Here is a 24,130-nt window from a genome sequence, read left to right as displayed (position 1 = left end):
GGTCATTTAACCGAGTTCATATATGATAGGTGTCCTGCATACTGCTAGGATCAACGCTATCGAATTCATCGTGAGTAGTGATAAGTTAATAACGACGGTGAATTTTAAGCTCGGTAATGAAATGTGAAGCGGAATTAATCAACATGACACGAGCAGTATGCAGGACACCTATCATATATGAACTCAGTTAAATGACCTTGCTCTCCATGAGCTCTCATAGCTCAGTGGATAGAGCGCCTGCCCAGTGTTCGGGAGGTCATGGGTTCGATTCCTGTTGGGGACTCAGAATTTTTCTTTGTCCCACGCTCGTGTCATGTTGATTAATTCCGCTTCACATTTCATTACTGAGCTTAAAATTCACCATCTTTATTAACTTATCACTACTCACGATGAATTCGATAGCGTTGATCCTAGCAGTATGCAGGACACCTATCATATATGAACTCAGTTAAATGACCTTGCTCTCCATGAGTTCTTGTAACTCAGTGGATAGAGCGCCCGCCCGGTGTTCGGGAGGTCATGGGTTCGATTCCTGTCGGGGACTCAGAATTTTTCTTTGTCCCACGCTCGTGTCATGTTGATTAATTCCGCTTCACATGTATAATAATTATTACAGTTATTACATTACATTAACCTCAACTCAATGTTCAAAATTTAGTTTGACTACCATAATTTAAACTAATCTGGAGTGATGAAAGTCAATTGAAAATTATGTTAATCATTTTATTGGAATACTCATATTAGACATTTTTATAGTAAAAAAGACACCTCTGATGCCACACATTCATCCGAACCTGTTCAAAAGACAAGCAAACCATGAGGTAACGTTGCATTTTTTTTACCCTTACCTATAAAATACCACTGCTCCATCATCATTAATTAGCAAAGGACTTGCTCCAAGGGAGGTCATGTCACTTGACCAATCATATTCATCATGAATTTCCAGAATTGGCACTTCACAGGGAAACTGTCCACGGCCCTACAGAGAGATCACATGCTGGTAAATACGCAGTTTGAGTTGAGTAAATTAGTCTTAATTAATGAGCAACAACTGCTATTTTCCCTTTCCACTCATTTAAACCCTGCTTCTGCTGATCAAATCCATTCAATTACAAACTTTTTTAGACAAGCCTTGCTTTTCACATTTGGCACAGAGAACAGCAAGTGTGGCTATCTATCACATTGAGTATTACCAAAGGCAAATCATTTTGTTCATTAAGTTGTTACATGCTGTTAGAAAACTAAATTTTACATCTAAAGCAATTAGCATTTACCTTGCATAACTCTAAATTTCCAACTGGAATGCTACTAAGTTTACTAATCTGTAAGAAAAATACAAGAAACACCACATCAGTTATGACAACAAAGCAGAGAAGAAAAGTTAATGAAGAAATGAAACCTCTAGGGCTATGGTATGAAGTAGTTGAAATCTTCAACATTCGTTATTTCAGGAGCCCCCCCTGTCTCTGATGGTATCACCTAGGGGAGGGTAGGGGAAAAAGGAGTAACAGTCATACATTAAAGGTATACTGTCTTAAAAACAGTTTTGAGATTAAATAAAGATGACTGCAGCCATAAAATTTGGCAAAAAACTACAGAGTAGGTTTGTCTCAGTAAGCATTAGGTGGGGACACATCATAACTGCATACATGGCAGCAAGCTGAACAGATCATTTAGAGAAACTCTATTCCAAAAACAAATTCTTGTTGTCTGATAAGAGAATCTTACAAAGTATGCCTTGACAGCCACTAGCTCTCCACTTTTCAGTTTGGCGATTGAATGGTCTATATGCTAAATAAAAGATACTATGATATGTATGATTCTTACTTCTTCTTTCAACTCTTCAACCACGCTATCCTGCAAAACAACCTCTTTTGGAAGGTCAAGAGTTAAAGTTGAAGGGTGCCACTGCCGTACATAGACTGATAGCTGTTCTGTTGAGGTCATTCTCTCGGGGCCTGTCAGTACAAACGAACATTTTGTGAACGTGAACAAAGTGAAAAAAAGGGGAAAATGATGAAACCAAATTATCGAGTATCTTAAGTTTAAGATTGCAATACACCTTATTCCAAAATGGCTGCCATTTTAGTATTCTTTTGTTTACTTGAAAATGAGCCCTTGTTGCCTTGTTTAAGGGAAAATATTCTTTTGAATTTCGAGTTTAAGAACGAGGTAAAAAGGGCTAATTTGCAAGTAAACAAAAGAATACTTAAATGGCGGCCATTTTGGAATAACGTGTATGAATGTACTACATATCAAAAATAAGGTTTGACCACCAAAATTCCCAACTTGCAACATTTTGATATTTTGAACCTGAATTTGTTTGATTACCAAAAGAACTGATCACACTTTGTGACCTTACATTTCTTTTTCAAATAAATTTGAGCTTCTGTATGAAAGGTGTTGCTAATGTAAGTGTTTTACTAACTCATCGGAATACTAACCTTCCAGTACTTCCAGAAACACTTCAAAGCTTGCATACACTTGAATGTTCTCCTCAAACACCTGACTGTCAACATAGACTGTTCCAGGATTTTTCCAGTTTTTTCTTCGCATTCTCAGACTAAAAATACAATAGTAATAAATAAAGTAGAGGAAGAATATTTATGTTGTGGAACATCTTAAAAAATCATGTGTTGGGGAATGGCATGAACATATATCTTTACATGAATGGAGGTTAAGTGACAATGTTTTTGTTCATTTGCATTGGTGATATTGTAAACAAATACTAAGCTTTATAAGAAAGATAAAAGATTCACTATGTCATGATCATGGGACAAAAAAGTACCTGAGTCCCCAGTTACAATGGGATTAGATTTATTACACATAAAAATTGTATACCGTTGCTGATCATAGCAGTATGCAAGACAGATGTCACATTATTTATTAACCTAGTAAATGGCCTAACTCAATGAGAGTCTCTCCACAGCTCAGTGGATAGAGCACCTGGAAGGTCACAAGTTCAAATCCTACTGAAGATTCAGATTTTCTCCCTAATTCTTGGACGTACTGAACATTGCTGACAGTCAGCCAACACTTAAGTCCCAAACATAACGAAAAGCATGGGCCGAATGTGGGCCTAATGTTCCGCCAATAATTATTACAGCCAACAGAAGCCCAACAGTTGGCCGACAGATAAACAACAATATCTTTTGGGAACTGTTCTTCACTTTTACCCCAGTTTATCTATTGATAGTTTATATCTTAGATATATTTACTTAATAGAACATACTTTTCCACTGGTACATCAATACCACATCTTTGACAGATTTCTGGTTGCAGGAGCTCTTTGCATTGCCTCACTGTCATACCATCAGTCACAATCCAGTCACAAAAGTACTTGAATGGCTGGAAGAAGTGAGTTTCATTCGTAAAAAAAAGTCTTGCCATTTCTCCCTCCTGCAAACTCTCACTATACAGTATATTAACCATATAATAACCCAGTGGTGATGACAGCATTTTTATTCTTTTGCTAAGTCTTCGGTATCTTTAAGGTAGTCCTTCATGTAAGCCGTATTGGCTTCCCTGGGCTTCCTTGCCTTACACATTAATTCTTTGTAAATATATTTGTAAATTGCAAAAATAAAACAAACAAGTGAAACTTGAGAATATGTTCAAATTCAGTAGCCAAGAGGCAGCTATCATTTTCTTTATAGTGAATCAAGCTGGGAGGAGCAACTGTTTGAGAAAGTCTGGGGAAGAAAACAAGACATCAGTAACAGAAATCAATCTTCAAGCAAACCTCACCTCCTTTTCAGTGCGATTCAGCAAGAATATTTTCAGTTGATGTTCCCCTTTCTTGAGAGCACGACTGTACTTCACTTTCACCTGGCAGGGTGTAAATACAACATTTCACAACAACTGCAGTAATGAGGAACATTATTTGAATAATTATATGCTAAGCTCATAAGGAACTGCTCTTACAATAGAACAACTACTTTTCTGGCATGTCATTCAAATGGGCAAAACAAATATTAAATAAACCTTTCTAACTGGTCAAGAATTCTCACTCGCCAGCTGGATGACTGGTCTAGGAGTTGAACTACAAATGTCCAAGAACGAAAGAAAGAGCCAGCTAGTGGCAGTCTGGCAAAATGGACCACTAGATTTCATCATGTTTAACTGTACAAACAAATGATAAATATACTAATATTTTCAAAGAAATGTCACGGGCAATATAATGTAGCTACTGAAGACAAATACAGTTGAACCTCAGGTTGTGACCACCTCTCATAAGTGACAACCTCTACTCAGTGACCAGGTTTCCAAAATACCAAAAGTTTTCAAGTCAAATCCATATATTTGGAACCTCTACTTTTGTAAGCGACCACCTCTCGTAAGCGACTGCAACCAGTTTTAGAGCTAAAAGTTTGAAATTTTCTTTTGTTTTTAGCCTTCCGTAAGCGACCACTTAACAGATAATAGAGCAGAAATTGGATAATATGGTGTTGTAACATTATCACATTTCTAGGAAGCACAAGAGATGGAAATTTCTCGATGGGAAGTACCGGATTTTTTCTCGAAATCAACTTTTCACATGTATAAAACATTTAAAACATGGGGTAAGTCTCTGCAGTTACCATAATTCTAATGAGCACAATTTTGACCCAAGATGATCTAAGCTCTCAGAAGCAACCACCTCCTGTTAGTAGTTACAGGAGGTTTGACTGTACTAATAATAACTGGCTAAATATGTACTTTTTTTATTTGACAAGTGTAAAGGAAATAACCAGTTGAAGACTGTCAAGAACTTTCGCAACCTAAACAAAGCCTCCTTATTGAAACCAAACTTTGTTGTAGTTATTTGCACTGTACAGCATACACAGGGTTCATACTCTACCAGGACACAATAATTGTACTTTTCAGTCCTCGTTGTGCCATGGGATGGGATGCATAAGGCCATGGGCTTAAAAGGTCTTGAATTTTGATTTTCAAATTCAAGAACTTTTAAGAACTTTCAAGGTATAGAAATGCAAAACAAGTTACAGTTAGCGTGTTGTGTCTAGGTTTGGCTTGTCTTTGTTAAGGATACTCATCTAGTCTCGAGCATAACCTTCGCACCCACCTTGGAGTCATCACTGAAACTTGTTAAAGGGTCAGATAATTTGCTGTACTCAATTTCTTGGTTGTTTCCATACACTCTGTAAACCTACATGTAAAAATCATACAGTCTTAATGCATAATCTAATGTTAATGTTTCAACCAACCAGGTATAAAAATTGCAACATGGCAAATCTTTGCTGATGATTGACAAAATAAAAATCTTTATTGTCCTGAAATTTTCACAATGCACCTCTAGCAGTCATCCCCGAGCAAATATATTCTTGCCACATTAAAGAGGGATTAGAACATCTTTAATTATTAAATATTACTCACCCTAAAAAATTCGGGTGAACATCCTACATCACTCTTGAGAATTTCCTTCAGCTTACCAAGGGTGATTCTCTTGTCTACATAAACAATTTTTTCTAAAAAACAACAACAACAACAACAACAAAAACATCATGATGAAAGAATTTTTTAGCTGTTGTTACAGTTATCAACAGTTTGACATACAAATGAGGCAAAAGGGTTAATTCTGCTTTGTATTGACCCTTTCACATCATTTGCATGTCTTTTTAAACAAATGAATATTTGAGCGCAGGCTCAACTGTAATAACAGCTATTCCAGTTAATGCACTGCTGAAACAGACAATAAGTAGTCCTATTTTATCAGTTCCTTGATGGCATCACCAGTTATTACTGAACATCTAGCTATAAACAGAGTCACACTGGGTGGTGATGGTTTGAACTTCAGTGATTCCATTTGATAGGCTATATAATCAAAATAAGACTGTACTGTTACAAGGTAAAAGTACTTGAAATTGTCTATCTATCTTGATGCAGCCTGCAGAAAACTACACTTAAGTTAACTCAGTCTTCAAATGTCTCACCTCTTTGTTTTTCATTCTTTTCAGAATCAACTGCAGCCTCACAGATGTACCTACTTGTATGCTCTAAAAGGAATAGTTTTACTTATTAGATGGTATAACTTCTATCATGTTACTATTTTCTACAACATAATACAGAAATAAGCAAAAAGGAGTAACTTACTCATGGAATGATTTATGTTGTTAGTAGTTAAGGTCTGATCTCAGTTAATTTTTGATTTCAATATAAGCGGTTTGTGTTCTTCTATTTTTTTTTTTCAGTCTATCCCTAGTCAAAATCATACTGCCCACGTACCCACTTAATCCACTTTCTGTGATATGATTAATTTGAAGAAGAGTAGAATTCAAAGTTTACACTAAAGTAAATGTTGCAAACAATAATTTGTTATCTGATTGGCTGAGATATCACACACTATCAGCCATTAGTGTGCATTGGCTTGGGGTCATCTACAAAATGGTGACATTTTTGCATTTTTCCAAAGTTTTGGAGCAACATTAAGAAACATGACTGGATCTATGCTTAAAATGAAATTCCTGGGTAGACTAACAGAAGGATCTTCAGCATTACTTGACTTCAAAAACTTGAAATTGTTGGAATAAACAGATGACCACATGTGACAACTGCAGGTTTTAAATGACAATTAATTCTGCATGTCTGAGTTTGGTAAAGCATGTACATCACTATCTAGACTAAGTTTAGTGCTGTAAGAAAAATAATCATTATTTGAAGGAAATTTAGTCAGTTCTAATTGTACTAAAAGAAAATGCTTGGATTATTTGCTCTTTATTTCCATGAGGTGAAAGTTAATTTCACGTCAACCTGATAAACTCTATCTAGTCGCAATTAATTGAAATCTCAAGCTTGTTAGATACATGTATGTGTTTTGTGGGCCCAACTCACCTGAGGGCTTTCTGGATGGATCTGGTAACATGACAAGTAGTTGAATGGTGTGCTGATACACATCCAAGACTTTAAACAGTCTTGAGTCTTTAAATAACAAATCTTCCTCCTTGTTTGAAGCTTCCACAAAAACCTAGTGGTAGACAAGATGTTTTCAGTATACATGTAGGTAAAAAAATTTGATTGCACCAAAAAGTCAGCCAACGAGTTGATGAAAATGTCAGATGACATGCCACCAGCATGTTGGGTAACACACTACTGGTACATTGGCCAACATGCTAATGAAACATTACTGATGCACTGATCAACTGACACAGAATGTACTAATGTGATGAAAAGGAAAGAAACATAAATCAAGAATCAATTCTCTTCTCTCAAACATATAAATGTTGTCAATTACCCTGTTGTTTTTGAAGAATCCAAGTTCTTTTAGCACTTTGTTGGGGCTGTCTAGCAGCTTAAGATCACCATATGCTCCGTCAAACACAACTCTCATAGAAACCAAAGGAAGGCTAAATTTCTAGAGAGTAAATATTAACTCATCAATAATAACAATAAACTTGTTTCCGAAAATGATCCTCTTCAACTTCTCAGTCTATTACCGTATTAGTACAAAATGTTAAAGATGACACATAGATGCAAGTCTGAACTTGAAAATTACTACATACACCTAACTGTGTGTTTCATCCCACAAACATTTTGACTAGTAAGATCTACATGTAAAGTCTGTTTTAGGATATATTGGAACTGGCAGGATGCAAGTTGCAAACTAACAACTTAACCAGTAAACTAATTAAAAAGCAATAATTAATTAATTTTCAAATACATGTGTGGAAAATGGTCTCCTTGCATGGCTACCTTTTGAGTGAGATCAGATTGTGATTTAGGTTCATCTGGGAGGTGTATATTGTAAAACTGAAACATAGACCAGTCCAGTCAATAGTAAACAACAATTTCCTTACCTCATGAATTAGATTTTTTAGATCCCTTACAGATGAACTGAGTAATGGTCGCACATTTACATATGGAGCAACCCTCTCATTTTCAAGATCTACCAAATGAACTTTTACTGTTGTTCCTACGGAAACAAAAGAGTGTGACCATTATTGGATGAGGTTGAGCAAAATATCATGATTTGTCAGTAGTGAGCAGATCAGTTATTTGCCAAAGCCAAAACAAATAATAGATTTGCGAAACACTGACAAATCAAGATATTTTGTGATAACCGAGTTCAATAATTGTTTCATCATTCGATCACCAATTTTTTTTCATATTTACATGTAAATTACTCTCTTGCAGCTCATTTGAAGTGATCTGCCTTTTTTAACACAAGATTGTGGTTACAGTTACATATTAGCAGAATATTACTTGCAGCAAAACACATTTAGACTGTATTACATAGGACCAGACCATTATTTGTAGGCAGTTATTTGCAGGTCACATGGTTGCCTCTTGGTCAATGTAAAGGAAGGAAAACATGCATCGATTGTGTGCATGTGATTGTAATGCAGCTTGTTCACAGAGATAAGGAGATAAGAGAACTTCATCACCATAAAGTTATTATTACTACTACTATTGTTGTTGTTGTTGCTGTTGTTGTTGTTGTTGTTATAATTATAATTATTGAATTATTATGTGAGGGTTTCCTCTTCTGAGTGTTAGCAATTTTCATAATGCCAGAAACACAGTATGACAGAAGCAATTATTTAACAAGAGCTTGAAACAAAATCTAAATCTAACTAACTTACCTCCTGGTTTGTAAGGGAAAAACCTTTCATGTGGCATTCTTGTTTCAAGAAGAAGGTCGAACATATAAGACTGTTTAACATGACCGAGTACTCTTCCCATTGGATCATTCTGAAATTGACAACAAAAGAAGTTGACTAGTAATATCCAGATTAATTATTGCAATATTTTTCACAGGCTTCATTTTCCTTTCTTTGTCAACAATCAAGCAACTAAGAAGCAGCTCAAGAAGATGTTATCAATGTTAGCTGTCACAAGCATGGGACAAAAAACAAAATCGGAGTCCATGATTTTCATAGTAGTTGATGTCAGTATTTAAGTCTTCCATGGTATACATTTACATGTAGGTATTGAAGCACATTGCTTTTGTAATTTTTTGCATTTTGTCAGTTTACCATTAATAATAATGATGATAATGATAATGATAACAAAAATGAAAATTGATATGTTGTTGTCTCCCCCAAACATCATTAATCTCCATTGGTTCATTCAAATGGAACCTGTGGATCAGGCCCAGGTTGTTTGAAAGGTGGATAAAGCTATCAACTGGATAAATCACTGTCCAGTGGATACCATGGTTTGTTTTGTACACACATCCAGTGGATAGTGTTATCTACCTTTTGAAAAACTGTGGCCAGAACATTGTCAAAATGATGTATGAATTCACAAATTTAACCTAAAATGTTCTTGAGCAGCAATGGCTGTGTAAACATTCCTGTAAGGTAGCTCACCTCTTCCCCATCAAATGATCTCTCGATGTAGTCATAGTACTCATCATACTTAACAATTCTGCACTGTTCTGGAGTTACCACCATCTCTAAGTGGAAGAGCTATTCAAGAAACAATTTACCAGTCTTCCTATTAGTACCTTGTATTGTTTATATTAAACCAGCACAAATGAAATACCACATCAAATATTAAAGATTGCTCAGTATTTCACTTTGTAGTTAATAGACACTCTCCTCACAATCAAATGGCATTGTCAGGTATTTTGCGCTTGCCTGAAAAACTCGTTTTGAAAGACAGCATTAGATATTCAGGTTTGCTGTAAACTAAACTTTGTACTAATGAAAAACAGGATACAGGTTAACAAAGTAAAAAGGGAAGTTGAATAAAACTGTCCAGTTCCTGCCTTTCACCTTATGAGCAATGGTTATGGCCTCTTTCAAAGTTTCATCCTTGTGAATTTCTAATTTTTGTTCCATCCATCGTTTGGTGAGGGGATGCTCACAAAAAATCTTAATCTAGAGAAAATCAAGCAAACTTGATAAATATAATAAATTGTTACTGAAGACAAGTTTTGTATCTGGTGTACAATGATGACAATAGCACACTAGGGTCTATGTCAGTAAGAAATAATATGCTCCCTAACAGACATTCTTAAATTACATGTAATGACATGTCCCAAGGACTTTCAACAGAATAGTATTGACTGCTGTACATAATTATATTTGTTAAAATAATGATAGTTGATCACTTCTGAGTAGTCCAGGTTACAGTGGCCAGACTTCACAAACAACTAAAACTCTTCCAAATTAAACATATAATCATAAAAATGACAATTTCCTCGATTGTGATTGGTTTAAAAAACTCCTATTTTCCACTAATTCACTTGCCAAGTTGTTATCGGACAGTTCAATAAGCCAATCACATTCAAAGTTGTAGTTACGTGCGTGCGTGTGTGCGCTTGCTTTTGTGTTTTTGGCGCCTAATTGCTGGTAGGAGGCACGGTGGCCTAAGAATGTTTACATCTCCTTTGTAGGTATTTTAAAGCAAATTTTTCCTTTCTTTCATAACTTGGCTATTCTTCTTTTCTTGGAAATTGTAATTTTTATGATTAATTGGTAATAAGACTTCGTGTCATGCAATTCGGTCTGTAATCATACTTGTGATAAACAAATCGGACTGCCACTGCACGGTCATCCGATTTTGTTCTAACTCTTATGATAACTGACTGAATTGGACTCCACTCAGTCCTATTACTATTACTTATTATAATAGATGCATCAATTTTCCAAGGCACTGTAAACCCAATCTCTTTTGCCAACACATTATTAAGATACCAGTATTTTTTTTTATTTTATCTTAGGCTAGATACAGTGTAGCTAAGTAAATTAAAGATGTTCCCAGCTTGGCAGGTCCATCACTTTTGGCACTTCACATTTAGTACATGCTTCTACGAGTAAATCAAAAGGGGCTCGAAGAAAAGGGTAAAGAAATTACGGCCTATTCTTGGTTGAAAAAAGAAGAGGGGTGAAGATTGAAGCTGAGCCTTTCCTTGCTCAAGCAGAGAGAGGGGAGGGGTATAGCACATCTTACAATGTTCAGGCATAAGAGCTGGAGCCTTTAAAACCTGGCTTAAACCTGTCAATGGTAGCATGAAGCAATTGAACATAACAATGACCCCAGCCAGCATAAAAGCCTAGATGTAGATTTCACCACTCTTACCTTGCACATGCACCTGTCCATTTCTTTTCTTCTTCTTTCCATCTCCTCTTGCTGTCTCAGCTTGTACATTAGTTCCACTATGTGTCTGGGCATGTCACATTGATCTAAGAATTTTGCATTTCTCTCTGAATTGACTTGTCTGTACATCAACATGTAAGCATTTGTAGAGCTGCAAATATCATCAAACATTACATTTACTTTTAAGAATTTGAAGGCAGCTTTCCATGAAGTCCTCTACACTTTAACTGTGAGTTACATGTAAATGAACTCACCTTGAGTATACTGACGAGTAGTAGCTTCTTGAAGACTCAAGTCCGCCAAAAGTACGCTCAATATCCTCGTCATATGCCTTATGAGTCACATCCAAATAAAAGGAAAAGAAGTTGGAAAGTCACTGATGTTAATTTGTGTCATGAAGATGGCCTGGCAGTATGAATATTAAAACTCTTTGCAACCTGTATTTAGCTATATTTGAAACATGAGTTAAATTGCAGCTGTAAGGATATAGTAATCATACTCACCCTGGTCACACTTTGGTCATTAAAGCAATACCACTGACCATTTGTAAAGGATCTAGACAACGATGACAGAAAATTAAAAAGTGTCCACATTAATTCATTATTTGGATTGATTAAAAAGTGTGAAAACAAAAACAAAAACAAAACTCAGCAACAACAAGAACAAAATTAAGAAAATAATAGGTTAAGCATGGGATTCACACATACATGTACATGTGAATTTTTCTTTTTAAATTGAAGAGTTTCTAACCAGTAAATTTTGTTTTCTGTTTCAGAGCCTACATAAAGCGCAAAATCATACTACCAGAAAATGACATTTGGTTGTCCAAATTGTGTATAGTTTGAAATAAAGTGTACTTTTTCTGACTACAGTGTAGATGTTAACCACAACAACATCTTTGTTTTTTGTTTACTAGTTTTCCACATTTTCCACATATGGAAATTTCAGTACACTGTAATCAGAAATATTTACCTATGTCCAGATTTCCTGATTGTTTATAAACCAATCTTGACTACAAGTAACACATTCAAGATAAATGTAACATAAGATTACATTATAAGTAATTTCCACAATCAAAATCATTGCATACCATTTCCAAACATTTTGCATTCTTTACTTTGTTTAACTTACTTGATGTAAGCATAATAATGCCCGCCAGATGCACTGCCTGAGTGAATCATTATTGAGAACAACTCGTAACAATATGGACCCTAGCACAAAATACAACACAGTCAATGTTAGAATTAGACCAAAGGGTTTATTTGATATTTTGGTTCCAAATACTTTACACCAGAAACTGATGTTTATTTTCCTTTGTTCCAGTTCATGATTATGCATACAAGAGATAGGAAAATGAAAAAAAAAAAGAAAAAAAACTGGATTTAAAAATTATGGCATCACTTATTTCTAATTCTCACAAAAATGCAGGTATGAAACAAAACACCAAGGTGGGGTGGGGTGGGGGGGGGGGCACTCCCACAAAAAAGACAGGGGTGCTGGTTGTACCTTTTAGGGGTTAAAAAAAAGCGGTTTTGGTACCTCTTAGAGTTTTCAACCTCAAAAGGTCCAGAGCAGGAGCATTTGTAGTCATGTACCTTTTAGGGTATTGAGCTGAAAAAAGTACAACAGGAGATAATCTGTTGTTTAAGAATTGGTACCTATTAGGGATGAAAAAAATTCAAGCCACACCTACAAAACAGGTTCTTGGTACCTCTTAGGGGTTCTTTTCAAAATTCCCGATGAGCACCCCTGTCCCTGCTCCCCCTAGGCAAAACACCTTAAAAAAGTGCTCTTTTAACTTCTTTCATTCCAATATTCAAAGAAGAAGTATTCTATAACCAAGTAGAGTTTCAGATTCTGTTGTCAGAAAACGCGAGTCCCAAATGTGTATGCAAAAAAGGAATGTCTCAATCAAAGATTCTACATGTATCTGTAGTTGGCATTAAACCTTCATGTTCTGTGGCAGGCCACTGCTGAACAAGTCTTCAGTTAGCTCCACTTTCTTCATTCCAGTAATCCCACCCACATTATTGACGCCTCCAGCTGCATTGTCCATGTCTTCCTCTTCAGTGGACATGCCGTTATCAGAACAGCCTTCACTAACACCACTGTCAGTCTCTGTACTACTGGGGGAATCCCCTTTCAGACTGGCATCTTCATCTGCACCATTCTTGGGGCAATAAATTTTACAGAGGTTACAGAATGTTATTTAAGATGCACTTTAACAAACTAATTAAGAGGTTCCGCTATCTCTTGTAATAAGCAGTTATTTTATAGCAATCTAACTTTAGTGAGTACAAGTAGCTAAACCTACTAATTATCCCCTAAATGTTTAGAATAGAATGTACTAGGTTGATGACCACAAAAAGTTTTCAAAACTAAAGATGGAATTAAATAAATCCACTGAATTACCTGAAGCTAAAACAACAAACTTCCCAGCCCCTAAAAATTTCAATGCAGAGGTGACCATGGATTTCTTTTACTGACTTTCACTGGACATATCTGATACTTTAAATAAACAAACTCTTGTAAGCCATCAAAAGCCATATAATCTTAGTTTCCAATATGTATTATGAGTTACAAATCAATGCAAGAATTTCTAACCTCTTCCAGTTCTTCACTGATGAAGTCTTTCAAGTTGAGATACTTTGGGAAAGTCATCCTATGAAAGGAGGAAATTATGCAAATGACCATGACAATTACCAGCAACAAACAAATTGAAGACATTATTTATAACTGATAAAACTTGTTTTTAACAACAAACACTAACCTGTCATTTAGTTTCACTCTGTGGAGTGTTGCATAGTCAAATGCAAACCGCTTCAGTTGTAATGTTAAGAGATAAGGAAAGGAGATGAATTTCAACCCCTGTAGATAACCATCAATGGCAGTGTTAGTAACACAATCATTTAGAAGTACATGAACACAGCAAGAAGTTCACCTGCTAATGTACATTTATCATGTTTCATATGCAATAAGCATTGAGCTTTCTGAACCTTACAAAGACAATAAGCCTGAACAACCACTCACAGCAGAAATGGAAAGGGGATATCAAAATCAGCTTTATAGTTGAGACATTCAAACCATGAATGCTTAAAATTAAATTAAATACTCTAACTAGTTAATATAAAGAGTACTCATTCTATGGTCACTGATAAAAATGTACAAAGAAGGTCAAGTGTTAAATATTTACAAACTTATAGCACTAAAACAAACAGATTTGTACAATCAGACAAAAGAATGTGGGAAGAAAATTATAGGGAGATAAAACTTAGACTTATAGATAGAAAGATTGCAGGCTTACTAAGTCTTGTGACTACAAGTCTATTTAAGTATGGTACATGAGAAAACACTTGCCTTGTGTGCATCACATTTTCCATTGCACTTCTCACAAAAATACTGTAAACAAAGGAAAAAGCTAAATTATGGCTTTGCCATTTAAAAACAAAATCTGGAATCTGAAAAACACAATCATGTCCTATACCTGATTTGCACCTTCTAGGAGTTCGGCAGCAACAAAATTTTCCAAAGATGTTTCCTAAGGATATAAAATAAAGTACATGGAAAGGAAAAATACTTGGCAATTACTTTTGTTATAATTAACTTAATAAATTATTTTATAATTGTTTAATAATGCCTTTTTCAACATCATTTTATTGTCAGTAAATTAAGTGTTTCATTAACAATATAACTACTGGTTAAATTAAAACTGGCAAATACCTGTTCACACAATGGCGAAAACTCTTTTTGTGGGTTTTTGTGGTAGATTTGTAACTTAAAATTAAGTTAATTAATAATTAATTCACCTTATTTAAGTACTCCATATAATGATAAACTACACGTACATGTAATTTAGCAAAATTCTATTTAATAGTAATTGGATCAACAGGAGTAGGAGAAACTCCGGCACACAACTCACCACACTGCCTAAAGCTTGTTTTGATCCAAAAGGTCTGATCGCCAGTGGAATGTCTAAAAAAGTGTCTGTTCGTGCACTTTCACTACCACACTAAGAAATCAGAAATAAATAAATAGTATTTGTTACATGCAAAAACCTAGAGCGAATGTGCCTTGTAAAGGCTACTGGGTTGAGTCTGAGAGGCTGGTGATTATTCCTCATTTGAAACATGGCTTAATGTGTTTCTACTTTTCCAGGATGGAATAACTTAGTAAGTGTACTAGTTGATTGTAGACTACTAAGAACTCTGAGGTTGCCTTGAGCAGAAACTGCAATTTGACTTGGGTGCACACAGACCACATATTGTTATTGTTAAAATGAGACTCTCCAAGACTACCATAGTAAAGCTGATAGTGAGTTTACAATGTATACCTGTTCGCATTTCACATAGTCCTTGAGTTTTCCTTGATACAGTTTGTTGATGAGATCATCCTGTACACCACAAAACAGATTATCAGTTACTGACAGTAAAAAAAAACATTTGTTTTAAAGCTTGTGTTTATATTGTTCATGTCTAGAGATTTAGTACATGTGGTGTGGTTGTTTCACAGCCACCTTGACTAAAAAGCTGATCTCACACTTTGATTGAAAAACCAATGGTAGACCAAAGCATCTTCTGTCATCTGATCTATTGGTGACCAGAATGACACAGGGCTCCACTACATGATTCAGGCCTTAACATACATGTGTTTTTGTACACTTTAGAAAATAATATGTAACTTTTGCCTTGCTCCTTTCTTGCATACAATTGATGTGACACATAACATTTACCTGATCAGTATTTTTGAACTTGCTTTCCAAAGCATCAAACATCACTCGACAGAGTTCTTGTACATCATGCTGTTGCCAGGCTAGTTCATTAAAAGACATATGAAAATGAATGAGCAGTGAATACAAAATTTCTCAGATCAGGGAAAGATTGTTGCAAAGCTGCTGCTTGATCACAGATGGCCTTCCAATAATCAATTGCTACACATGATTGACACAATCATTCAAGGATAAGATAATTTAGCAACATTAGTTATCAAAATCTGAAAAATGCCTACAATAATGAGGTCCTCACAGACAAAACATCTAGACTGTATCTAGACAATCACATACATGTATGTACATGTAGACTTATTCATTAGATACCTTCACTGCTGTCCCATCCAAAGCTCTTGGTGACGTCAGTGGTCTCTACAGCTCGCTTGGAACTTGTCTAGTAAGTATATCAAGGCATACAAATCAGTCAGATGCTACACAGAAAAGTTGGACACAATATTTAATACACAGTGCTGGAAATGCCAGTCGGTCATAGGACATTGTCTGACCAAATTTTTTACAGTATGATCAGACATCATAACCGAGCACCAAAAAGACTTACTAAATAGCTTTTAGTCGTGAAGATCTTGTTTAAACTGTTCAGACCAATTTTAACTTTGCTTTGAAATATGTCAAAAATCATAAATCACATGGATCTGTGGTTTGCTTTCATCGATATGAAAAAAGCAAATTTCAAGCATGGTTCAATACTGTAGGCCATTTTTGAAGTTAACCTTGTGACTCTCTTTCAAAACGAGACCTCAAGCAAAACCTTTCATATGAAAAAGAGTTTGATTTGCATGAAAATAAACCTGTAGGTGGAACACATTTTTTATATAAAAGGTTTTGCACAAAGACTTGTTTTGACACAGAGGCAAAAGCCAACTCAGAAATGGCCTATTCAATTACAGGAAAGATATTGTACGTTACTTCAGTAACTATAATACCTGCAAGTGAAGAAACAACTTCTGAAGTTGATAAGGAATACTCTTGGCTGCTTCGTCTTCACTTCCAGTGAACTCCCACCTGCAGAGTAACACATCCGTCATTCAACACCTTCCCAAAGTGTGGTCAAGTATGTATTTCTCCTTATAGCACTGGTACATTACTTAACAGAAATGTCAGGTGAAGTGAAAAAAGAAGGGAATCAAAACAGGTTATAGCAATGGAGATAAAAAACCAATTCATTAGATCATTACATCATAGCAATACGTGGTATGTGGAAAGCAAAATTTAATCACCAATTTTTTGTATGACTGGAGGAGAAAAGAAGAGAAGAAAAGTGAAGAGAAGCAAAGTGAAGAGAAGAGAAGAAAAGAGAAGAGAAGAGAAGAGAAGAGAAGAGAAGGGAAGGGAAGGGAAGGGAAGGGGAGGGAAGGGAAGGAAAGGGAAGGGAAGGGAAGGGAAGGGAAGGGGAAGGGAAGGGAAGGGAAGGGAAGGGAAGAGAAGAGAAGAGAAGAGACTGATACACACACTTACTAACCTGTAAATAGCATTTCTGAATTCTGGGGTCATAAAAAGTGTCTGTAACAGGCTGTTAAGATAGCATGTCATGGCCTGGTTCACAAGACCAACAAATCCTATAGTGCAAAACAATAATAATCATGACTTATAGATAACAGAAGTAACTGTCCTTTTTTGGCACATTTAAAGTGCACCTAACCCCCCAATTTTTTTTTCACTAAAACGAATCTACTTGTTCTTTGAAATAGTTCTGCGAAAAATTTTTCAGATTCTGTTAAATCCTCGATTTTCTGTGCCCTGAAGAAATCTCGAAAATAGCTCCAAAACACCGCCATTTTGTTTCACGACTGAGTTTGAGGAGAATGGGTCCAGCGGCTCTTGTGACGTCTACCCAGGAAGGTTGGATATCTTACGTCCTCTCATTTCCTTCAGGATGGTGCAATACACATTCGAAAAGTGCGCAGAAACGCCTTCCAGAGGTGCTGTCGGCTGTTGCAGCAATATTACAGATTTAAAGAAAGATATACTGTACAATTTACTGAAGATGATCGGCTAATGGTGCAATAAAGACGTAAACGATGGTTGATTTTGTCGAACCGAAACAAGCGAACTGAATCTGTGAGAACCATTGAAGAACTCTCACTGGAATTTGTTCCGCAGACTTTCGAACGCTATTTTCATAAATTTTCAGCTTAAAGCTAACCAACAATTTGTAGAAATACTACCGACAACCTATATCTTCCAATCCTGCAGTATTTATAACATGACCGGCAAAGTTGTGTGATCCGATCGTGATAAAGAAGCGTTTATACTGATATGTAAATAGATCGCAACTGTACAGCGCTAACCAACACTTATTTCTCTTTCGATTTAGATGAAAGTCGAAGATTAATCCTTTAGAATTACATGATAACAAAATTGTTAGACTCACAGAGTTTTTCGAAGGTTTGGAAATCAGCAGTGCGACAAAGATTCTGTGCAATAGCGTCGGAAATATGACTGCGTAACATCTGCGGACTGCTTAGGGAACACATCCTTTCGCTTATCCGACGAATTTCACTACAAACTTTGAGAACAATTTACATTGGTTATTTGGAGTTACGACTTAAAACGTGTGACAATGTGAAATCGGTAATTGTATGAAATGTTTCCTTCCGCCTTGCTTTCCGCAGCTTCAAAAATACAGGTCCAAACAATACGATTTTCAATCGATCGAAGCCAATGTTTTGGAGGTCATCAAGTCTCGAAAACTGCAACACGTACGTCGCTGTTATAAACATGAAACATTCAACTGAAAGTAAAACACAACCTAGATTTAACAGAACAATCACACCTTGACAAAATACATTCTTGCTAAGGACAAATGTAAACGGGCTATAAACACGCGTGGGAATCTTATGTTTAGTTCACGAAATTACCATCCAAAGCAGTCCTTGAGTTTTCTTTCCTGCTTTTCGTTTGCCTGCTCCTCCACTTTGTATCTAGCTTTCCATTCCTAATACACAAGCAGATCGTTTGCAAAGAAGTCTTCCCCTTCGTCGCTTGAAATATTGTAAATTGCTCTCAAAGCTCTAATAAGCAGTGAGTTCACAGTAGTCGAACATGCTCGATCGAAGTTTATTTCGGAGTCTTCTGAATCGAAACTTAACTCTGACTCCTGTGACGAAAAAGAAATGATTCTGAGACAAAACTTGGACGTTTTAGTCCCAAAATACATTGGAACGATTAGTTTTGTGTTCCATTTTCTCGAGCAAATACAGAGAGTTGACTGAGGCGCTATTGTGTTTGGTTCCTGGGTAGACGTCATCAGGTACCGCCGCCCCAGACTCCCTAAAACGCGGTCGTGAAACACTTCAAGTGCGACTTTAAAAGGGCATAGAAAATCGAGGATTCAACCAAATTCAAAAATTTCTTCGCCCAAATGCTTCAAATAAAGTCTAGATTCGTTTTAGCGAAAAAAAAAATTGGGGGTTAGGTGCACTTTAAGTTCTAACCTGCCGTAGAGGGTCTGTTTGATTAGCTTTGTTGTTGTGGTAATATTTGATATACCATAGCCTTTTTTCTTCAGAAATAGTTCATTCTATCATTCTTGATAACAAACACGTACGATGATAAATATTAATTCATTTAAAACAGCAGCTACCCTGCATAAATCCTTTATTAATTAACATGCAGACACTGGATAGAGTGCTGATTACTCATTTCTTTGCTTCTGTGAAATACAGTCAGGCGTCATCAACACTTCCACCATAAAAAGTCATGCTATTTTTACTGGAGAAAGTTAAAATACTGTGAACTATTTACTCAAATTAAAAGAAATAACTTCTTAATAACCATGGCCATACTGGGGAGTATTGGCCTGAAGTCACGATGATACAGACCAAGCACAGCATCGAGAGCGAGGTCTGTACAAAAACGACTGAGGGCCATATTACCCAGTATGGCTCAAGCAAGCTAGATTAGCAAGTTGTTTACTCGCGCCTTGAATTTTCCAGCTTTCAAAAGCAAAAATATATACAACTTATGTTAGAAATGGTCTGTATGGCAAAATCCTGTCCAAGAAAGAACAAATAAAAATTTGAAAAAAATTGTTTCTTTGCACCATGCCTTTCCTCACAGCCAACTGGCTAAGAAGAACAGGGAGCTAATGGGATAAGAATGATTTTATATGATCAAAAAGCCATATTATATAACCTTTTACCTGTTTCAGACTTCCCCAAGGTGTAGCTGTCACTAGGGGAATAGTAGCTCGTGTTGGCACTGCTCTGGAACAGATTAGACACACTCTCTGTAATTGTGTCATCTGTTACATCCTGCAAGGATTGGGAGAGAGCAATGAACAGTTATATCAACAGAGTGCCACTATCCTGTACTCAGTGGTATCACTAACATTTTACGCAGAAGGGCAACAGGTTTTCACAGGCGGGCAAAACTATTTGAACTGAACTTTTTTATTGGCAAAAACTTTCTGCTAGAACATTAAACCAGCCCAGCAAAATCATTCTCAATTTGCCCCGTGCCCAGCCCTTAATGAAACGCCTGCCTACTGACTGAGAATTTGATTATTGCACGACAAGAATGTGACCTGCAGCACACAATTTATATTTTTTTTTTCTTGTCATTGTTTGATGACGTCAGCATTCTAAAAATCACTATCCTGGAAGCCCAATACAAGTAAAAACTAAAAAAGTTATCTCCCAATGTTTGATGACACTGTTTCAAAGGCATGCTCTCTTGTTTTCAAGAATCTTCCAGTATGAAGATATGTTTACCTTGCCAAGCCACTTTTTAAAGTCAACATGACATCACTACCTCATTTCACCAAAGAAAAAAATTACTACGATTATCAGTTGAGTAAGGTGGGATGAAAGTTTGGTCACCAAGTTTTAACGTAAAAATTGTGTTGTTGTCACAAGCAACTGTCTCCGTATCCATCGCAACTTGTCAGCCTTTGACGTCATTGGCAGCAAAGCACGTGAAATTGTAGGCGATGTGACAGGCAACCAACGGCTGTTGATATTGTTACCAACAGAAATGAGGTAAGTTGGCTGTGACAACACCAAAAATTTTAGGCCAAAACTTCGTAACCAAACTTCCCTCGTGCCTTACTCAACTGATAATCGTAGTAAAGTTCCCAGTTCTCCAAAAAAGCCAGGTTACATAGAAGTGCTCACATTCAAGTTGTAAGTCATGACAGTATTTAGGTCCATGGGTCATTCGCCCGTTCAATTTTCATTTAAAATCAAAAATTGAAAATCGTTGTCAATTTTTGATTTTCATGATTTTTTATCATAAAAAAATAAGGAAGGGCCAAATTGAAAATATTTGACTTATTCCTTTTGGTAAAACATTGAAACAGAACTTACATTTTACTTTAATCCTGTGAACAATGAAAAGAAAAATGAAACTGAGTGGCTATTTTGTTTCTCCAACAATGTTGCAGTCTGTGGCATGGCTTAGTTTTTCTGTTTTTGAAAGAAGTCTAAAAGTTGAAAATTGAAAATTGCAATCAATTTTCAATTTTTGTTTTTCGGCTAAAACTTTCCAAATCGTTGACAGAACTACCTCAGAGGGAGGGGGAGGGGTCCATTTGCATGGTAAATTTTTTTGCCCCAGCCTTGCTTCCTTCCCTGCTTAAACAATCTGGGAAGTTGCGCTCTCTTCATCTGTCGCTTTGCGGTCTTTCGCAATGTTTGGGAACATTTTGTGAATGTTTTGTTTTTTCATGGCTTAGTTTTGTTGTTTTCAATGGAAGTCTGAAAATCGCAATCAATTTTCAGTTTTTTTTTCGGCTGAAACATTCCAAATCATTGACAGAACTGCCCCAGAGATTTTGTCTGTTGCCTTATCCCTTCATGATGGAGTACTCGTGTTTCGACTTTGATGTTTGGCTGGTTGGTTTCTCTCCAAAGAGAGAGTCTAAAAAGAGATTGAAATGTCCTTTCTCTTGATACCAGTTAATATGTCACTTCCTTTTTTAGGAGGATGTTAAAATGGAAGGCAAAACGCTTCCCTATGATGTGACTACTAGTGGAAACCCACAGAATGATAACTTGCCAAAGTCACGTTAGATCGGCCTGAGGAGCTGCCAAACAACAAAGAATACAACACAGCAACAGGGTAATAATAGACTTCTCAAGCAAAACAGTTGCATTCCCATACAAACCTTTATAAAGTCAAACCGTTGTAACACAACACCTCCATATGCTGCAAGGCAAGAGTCATGTTTCGTGTAGTCAAATTCGTCGTTATGTAATAGTATATGCCATATGGCACATTACGCTGAACATTTGCATAAAGTGAAAAAAAAGATAACTCCTAACATTGTGAGCTTTGGCCACCTGTGATCCATGTTTTACAATATGGTGCTTGAAAAGCTTGAGGAAGTCTTGATATGGTTACATCAGCCACTCCAGTTCCGAAAACTAAGACTTTTTTCCTTCTTGGCTAATGTTGAAGGTCTTGCTGCTCGCCATAATGGACAGAACTAAGCGACGAAAAGACACAAAATTCAGAAAACGTTTCCAAACGTTGCAAAAGGCCGTGAAGTGACAGTTGAAGAGAGCACGACTTCCCAGACTGCTCTCTTTAGAAGGGAAGCCAGGCTGTGAGGAGGGGGCCTGGGGACAAACAATTTACCATGCGAATGGACCCCTCCCCCTCCCTCTGGGGCAGTTCTGTCAATGATTTGGAATGTTTCGGCCAAAAAACAAAAACTGAAAATTGATTGCAATTTTCAGGCTTCCGTCGAAAACCGAAAAACTAAGCCATGCCACAGACTGCAACATTGTTGGAGAAACAAAATAGCCACTCAGTTTCATTTTTCTCTTCATTGTTGACAGGATTAAAGTAAAAGTATAAGTTCTGTTTCAATGTTCTATTGAAAGCAAAAAAGTCAAATATTTTTGATTTCGTACCTTATTTTTTTATGATAAAAAATCATGAAAATCAAAAATTGACAGCAATTTTCAATTTTTGATTTTAAACGCAAATTGAATGGACAAATGACCCAAAGACCTATTTACTCACAACTTTAGTTTTTTTTTGTCGGAGTAATATGTTTCTTATGAAATTGTTTACACTTACAGGAAAAAAACACAGACTCTAAAAGGAGTTCATTTGTAGTGAGGACTAAGAAGGACACAGGTCACAATTTTATACTATGCACATACATTGTGTATATTACTGAAACAAGCATCTCCACAATGGTTCCATGAAAAATGTGTATGTAAAAAGTGCAAAAATCAAAGCTTTGAGATCAAGTGCAGAAAGAAAGTGGTGAGAGAGAGAGAGAGAGTAAACAAATCTGTCAACTTCTCAAAAACTTTCACTCAAACAATACTTTCAAATAATAATTAGAGTAAAATGTTCAAATTGGACCACCACTTCTTAATTACATATCAATATCTACAGCTCTTTTTCCTCTTGGGTTAGGAGTATATGTACAATGATAGTGTCTTTCCGCTTATATATTTTCAGAGAACTGCAGACAAGCTAACTCTTCCGTTGTGTTAATCACTCCCCCGAGTAAACCGGACACCCATAAGTCAACGTTTGATTTCTTGTGATAGCTTTTTTCTCCACTTGTTCAAAATTTAATATCATTGTTTTTTTCATTTTAAAATATTGAAAAATTGTAGATACCCAATAATTCAATGTAAGGTCCAGTTAATATTAATTTGTAGTCCACGGAGTTAACAGCAAATATACAGTTGAATTCAAGCTCGCAATTTGATTCAATTCAATTGTGTTGGATATCGATCGATCAATTCTCGATCTGTGACCCTGAACATCTCATATTATTCTAACAACTTGACACGATGGCACAATAAATGGACGTTGGCTCACTAACCTTTACTTTCTTTGGTTGCAAGTTATCTTTGTCTCGTATTAAGAAATTGTTCTTTTTGCCGTTAGTCGCCAACCCGACAGCTTGTAATGTTCTGTTCTTTTCTCCATTGAGCACAACCTCTTCGTTGCCTTCTCCCAGACTTTTATTCCACACTAACAGGAAAGTGTCTTCTACATATTTGACTTCTTTAGCAACGTAAGAGTATAATTCTTTCACTAATGTAGAAGCTGGTAGATTAACTGTATGCTTGCTGTGTTTCCAGTCTGTAGTTGTTTCGTCTTTAACGATACACAAAACTTTCGGTTCGTCGGCCGGGCCGTTATTCTCTACTGGAACTACCTCTTTGGACGTTGCATTGACCATTCCTGGTCACAGAGATCCTCAAGAGAAATCTGATGGTTATTTTCGTTAGCAGAAAGACAACTTGCCAACAAACTCACCAAGGAAGTGAAAGTTCGAACAGCAGAATAATCGCGAAATGTGCCAAGAGCTATTGTCACCCAGTGGGG

At 36.3% G+C, this 24,130-nt stretch overlaps 1 protein-coding gene across 1 annotated transcript in view; it reads right to left on the bottom strand.

Moving 5' to 3' along the window:
- The window catches only part of LOC110044962 (ubiquitin carboxyl-terminal hydrolase 47-like), a 27,619-nt gene extending 3,489 nt beyond the window's left edge, over nucleotides 1–24,130 (bottom strand). Inside the window, exons 1-32 of the mRNA XM_089274897.1 lie at nucleotides 23,622–24,130; nucleotides 19,971–20,082; nucleotides 17,289–17,385; nucleotides 16,753–16,831; nucleotides 16,136–16,202; nucleotides 15,773–15,852; nucleotides 15,374–15,433; nucleotides 14,963–15,052; nucleotides 14,528–14,581; nucleotides 14,401–14,442; nucleotides 13,814–13,911; nucleotides 13,648–13,705; nucleotides 12,992–13,213; nucleotides 12,175–12,254; nucleotides 11,547–11,598; nucleotides 11,298–11,374; nucleotides 11,026–11,194; nucleotides 9,717–9,821; nucleotides 9,309–9,407; nucleotides 8,580–8,688; nucleotides 7,794–7,909; nucleotides 7,232–7,351; nucleotides 6,832–6,964; nucleotides 5,934–5,996; nucleotides 5,377–5,468; nucleotides 5,066–5,149; nucleotides 3,748–3,828; nucleotides 3,233–3,348; nucleotides 2,445–2,563; nucleotides 1,828–1,958; nucleotides 1,275–1,322; nucleotides 849–979 (exon numbers count right to left, since the gene is read on the bottom strand). Coding sequence (XP_089131023.1) covers nucleotides 849–979; nucleotides 1,275–1,322; nucleotides 1,828–1,958; nucleotides 2,445–2,563; nucleotides 3,233–3,348; nucleotides 3,748–3,828; nucleotides 5,066–5,149; nucleotides 5,377–5,468; nucleotides 5,934–5,996; nucleotides 6,832–6,964; nucleotides 7,232–7,351; nucleotides 7,794–7,909; nucleotides 8,580–8,688; nucleotides 9,309–9,407; nucleotides 9,717–9,821; nucleotides 11,026–11,194; nucleotides 11,298–11,374; nucleotides 11,547–11,598; nucleotides 12,175–12,254; nucleotides 12,992–13,213; nucleotides 13,648–13,705; nucleotides 13,814–13,911; nucleotides 14,401–14,442; nucleotides 14,528–14,581; nucleotides 14,963–15,052; nucleotides 15,374–15,433; nucleotides 15,773–15,852; nucleotides 16,136–16,202; nucleotides 16,753–16,831; nucleotides 17,289–17,385; nucleotides 19,971–20,082; nucleotides 23,622–23,984 — 3,347 coding nt within the window. The 5' untranslated portion in view covers nucleotides 23,985–24,130. The remainder of the gene's footprint in view (nucleotides 1–848; nucleotides 980–1,274; nucleotides 1,323–1,827; nucleotides 1,959–2,444; nucleotides 2,564–3,232; nucleotides 3,349–3,747; nucleotides 3,829–5,065; nucleotides 5,150–5,376; nucleotides 5,469–5,933; nucleotides 5,997–6,831; nucleotides 6,965–7,231; nucleotides 7,352–7,793; nucleotides 7,910–8,579; nucleotides 8,689–9,308; nucleotides 9,408–9,716; nucleotides 9,822–11,025; nucleotides 11,195–11,297; nucleotides 11,375–11,546; nucleotides 11,599–12,174; nucleotides 12,255–12,991; nucleotides 13,214–13,647; nucleotides 13,706–13,813; nucleotides 13,912–14,400; nucleotides 14,443–14,527; nucleotides 14,582–14,962; nucleotides 15,053–15,373; nucleotides 15,434–15,772; nucleotides 15,853–16,135; nucleotides 16,203–16,752; nucleotides 16,832–17,288; nucleotides 17,386–19,970; nucleotides 20,083–23,621) is intronic.

This window comes from Orbicella faveolata, unplaced genomic scaffold, assembly GCF_042242905.1.
Source record: "Orbicella faveolata isolate gen_17 unplaced genomic scaffold, um_ofav_v1 contig_1, whole genome shotgun sequence".
NCBI classification, from domain to species: domain Eukaryota; kingdom Metazoa; phylum Cnidaria; class Anthozoa; order Scleractinia; family Merulinidae; genus Orbicella; species Orbicella faveolata.
This window is presented reverse-complemented; position numbering and strand designations above follow the sequence as displayed.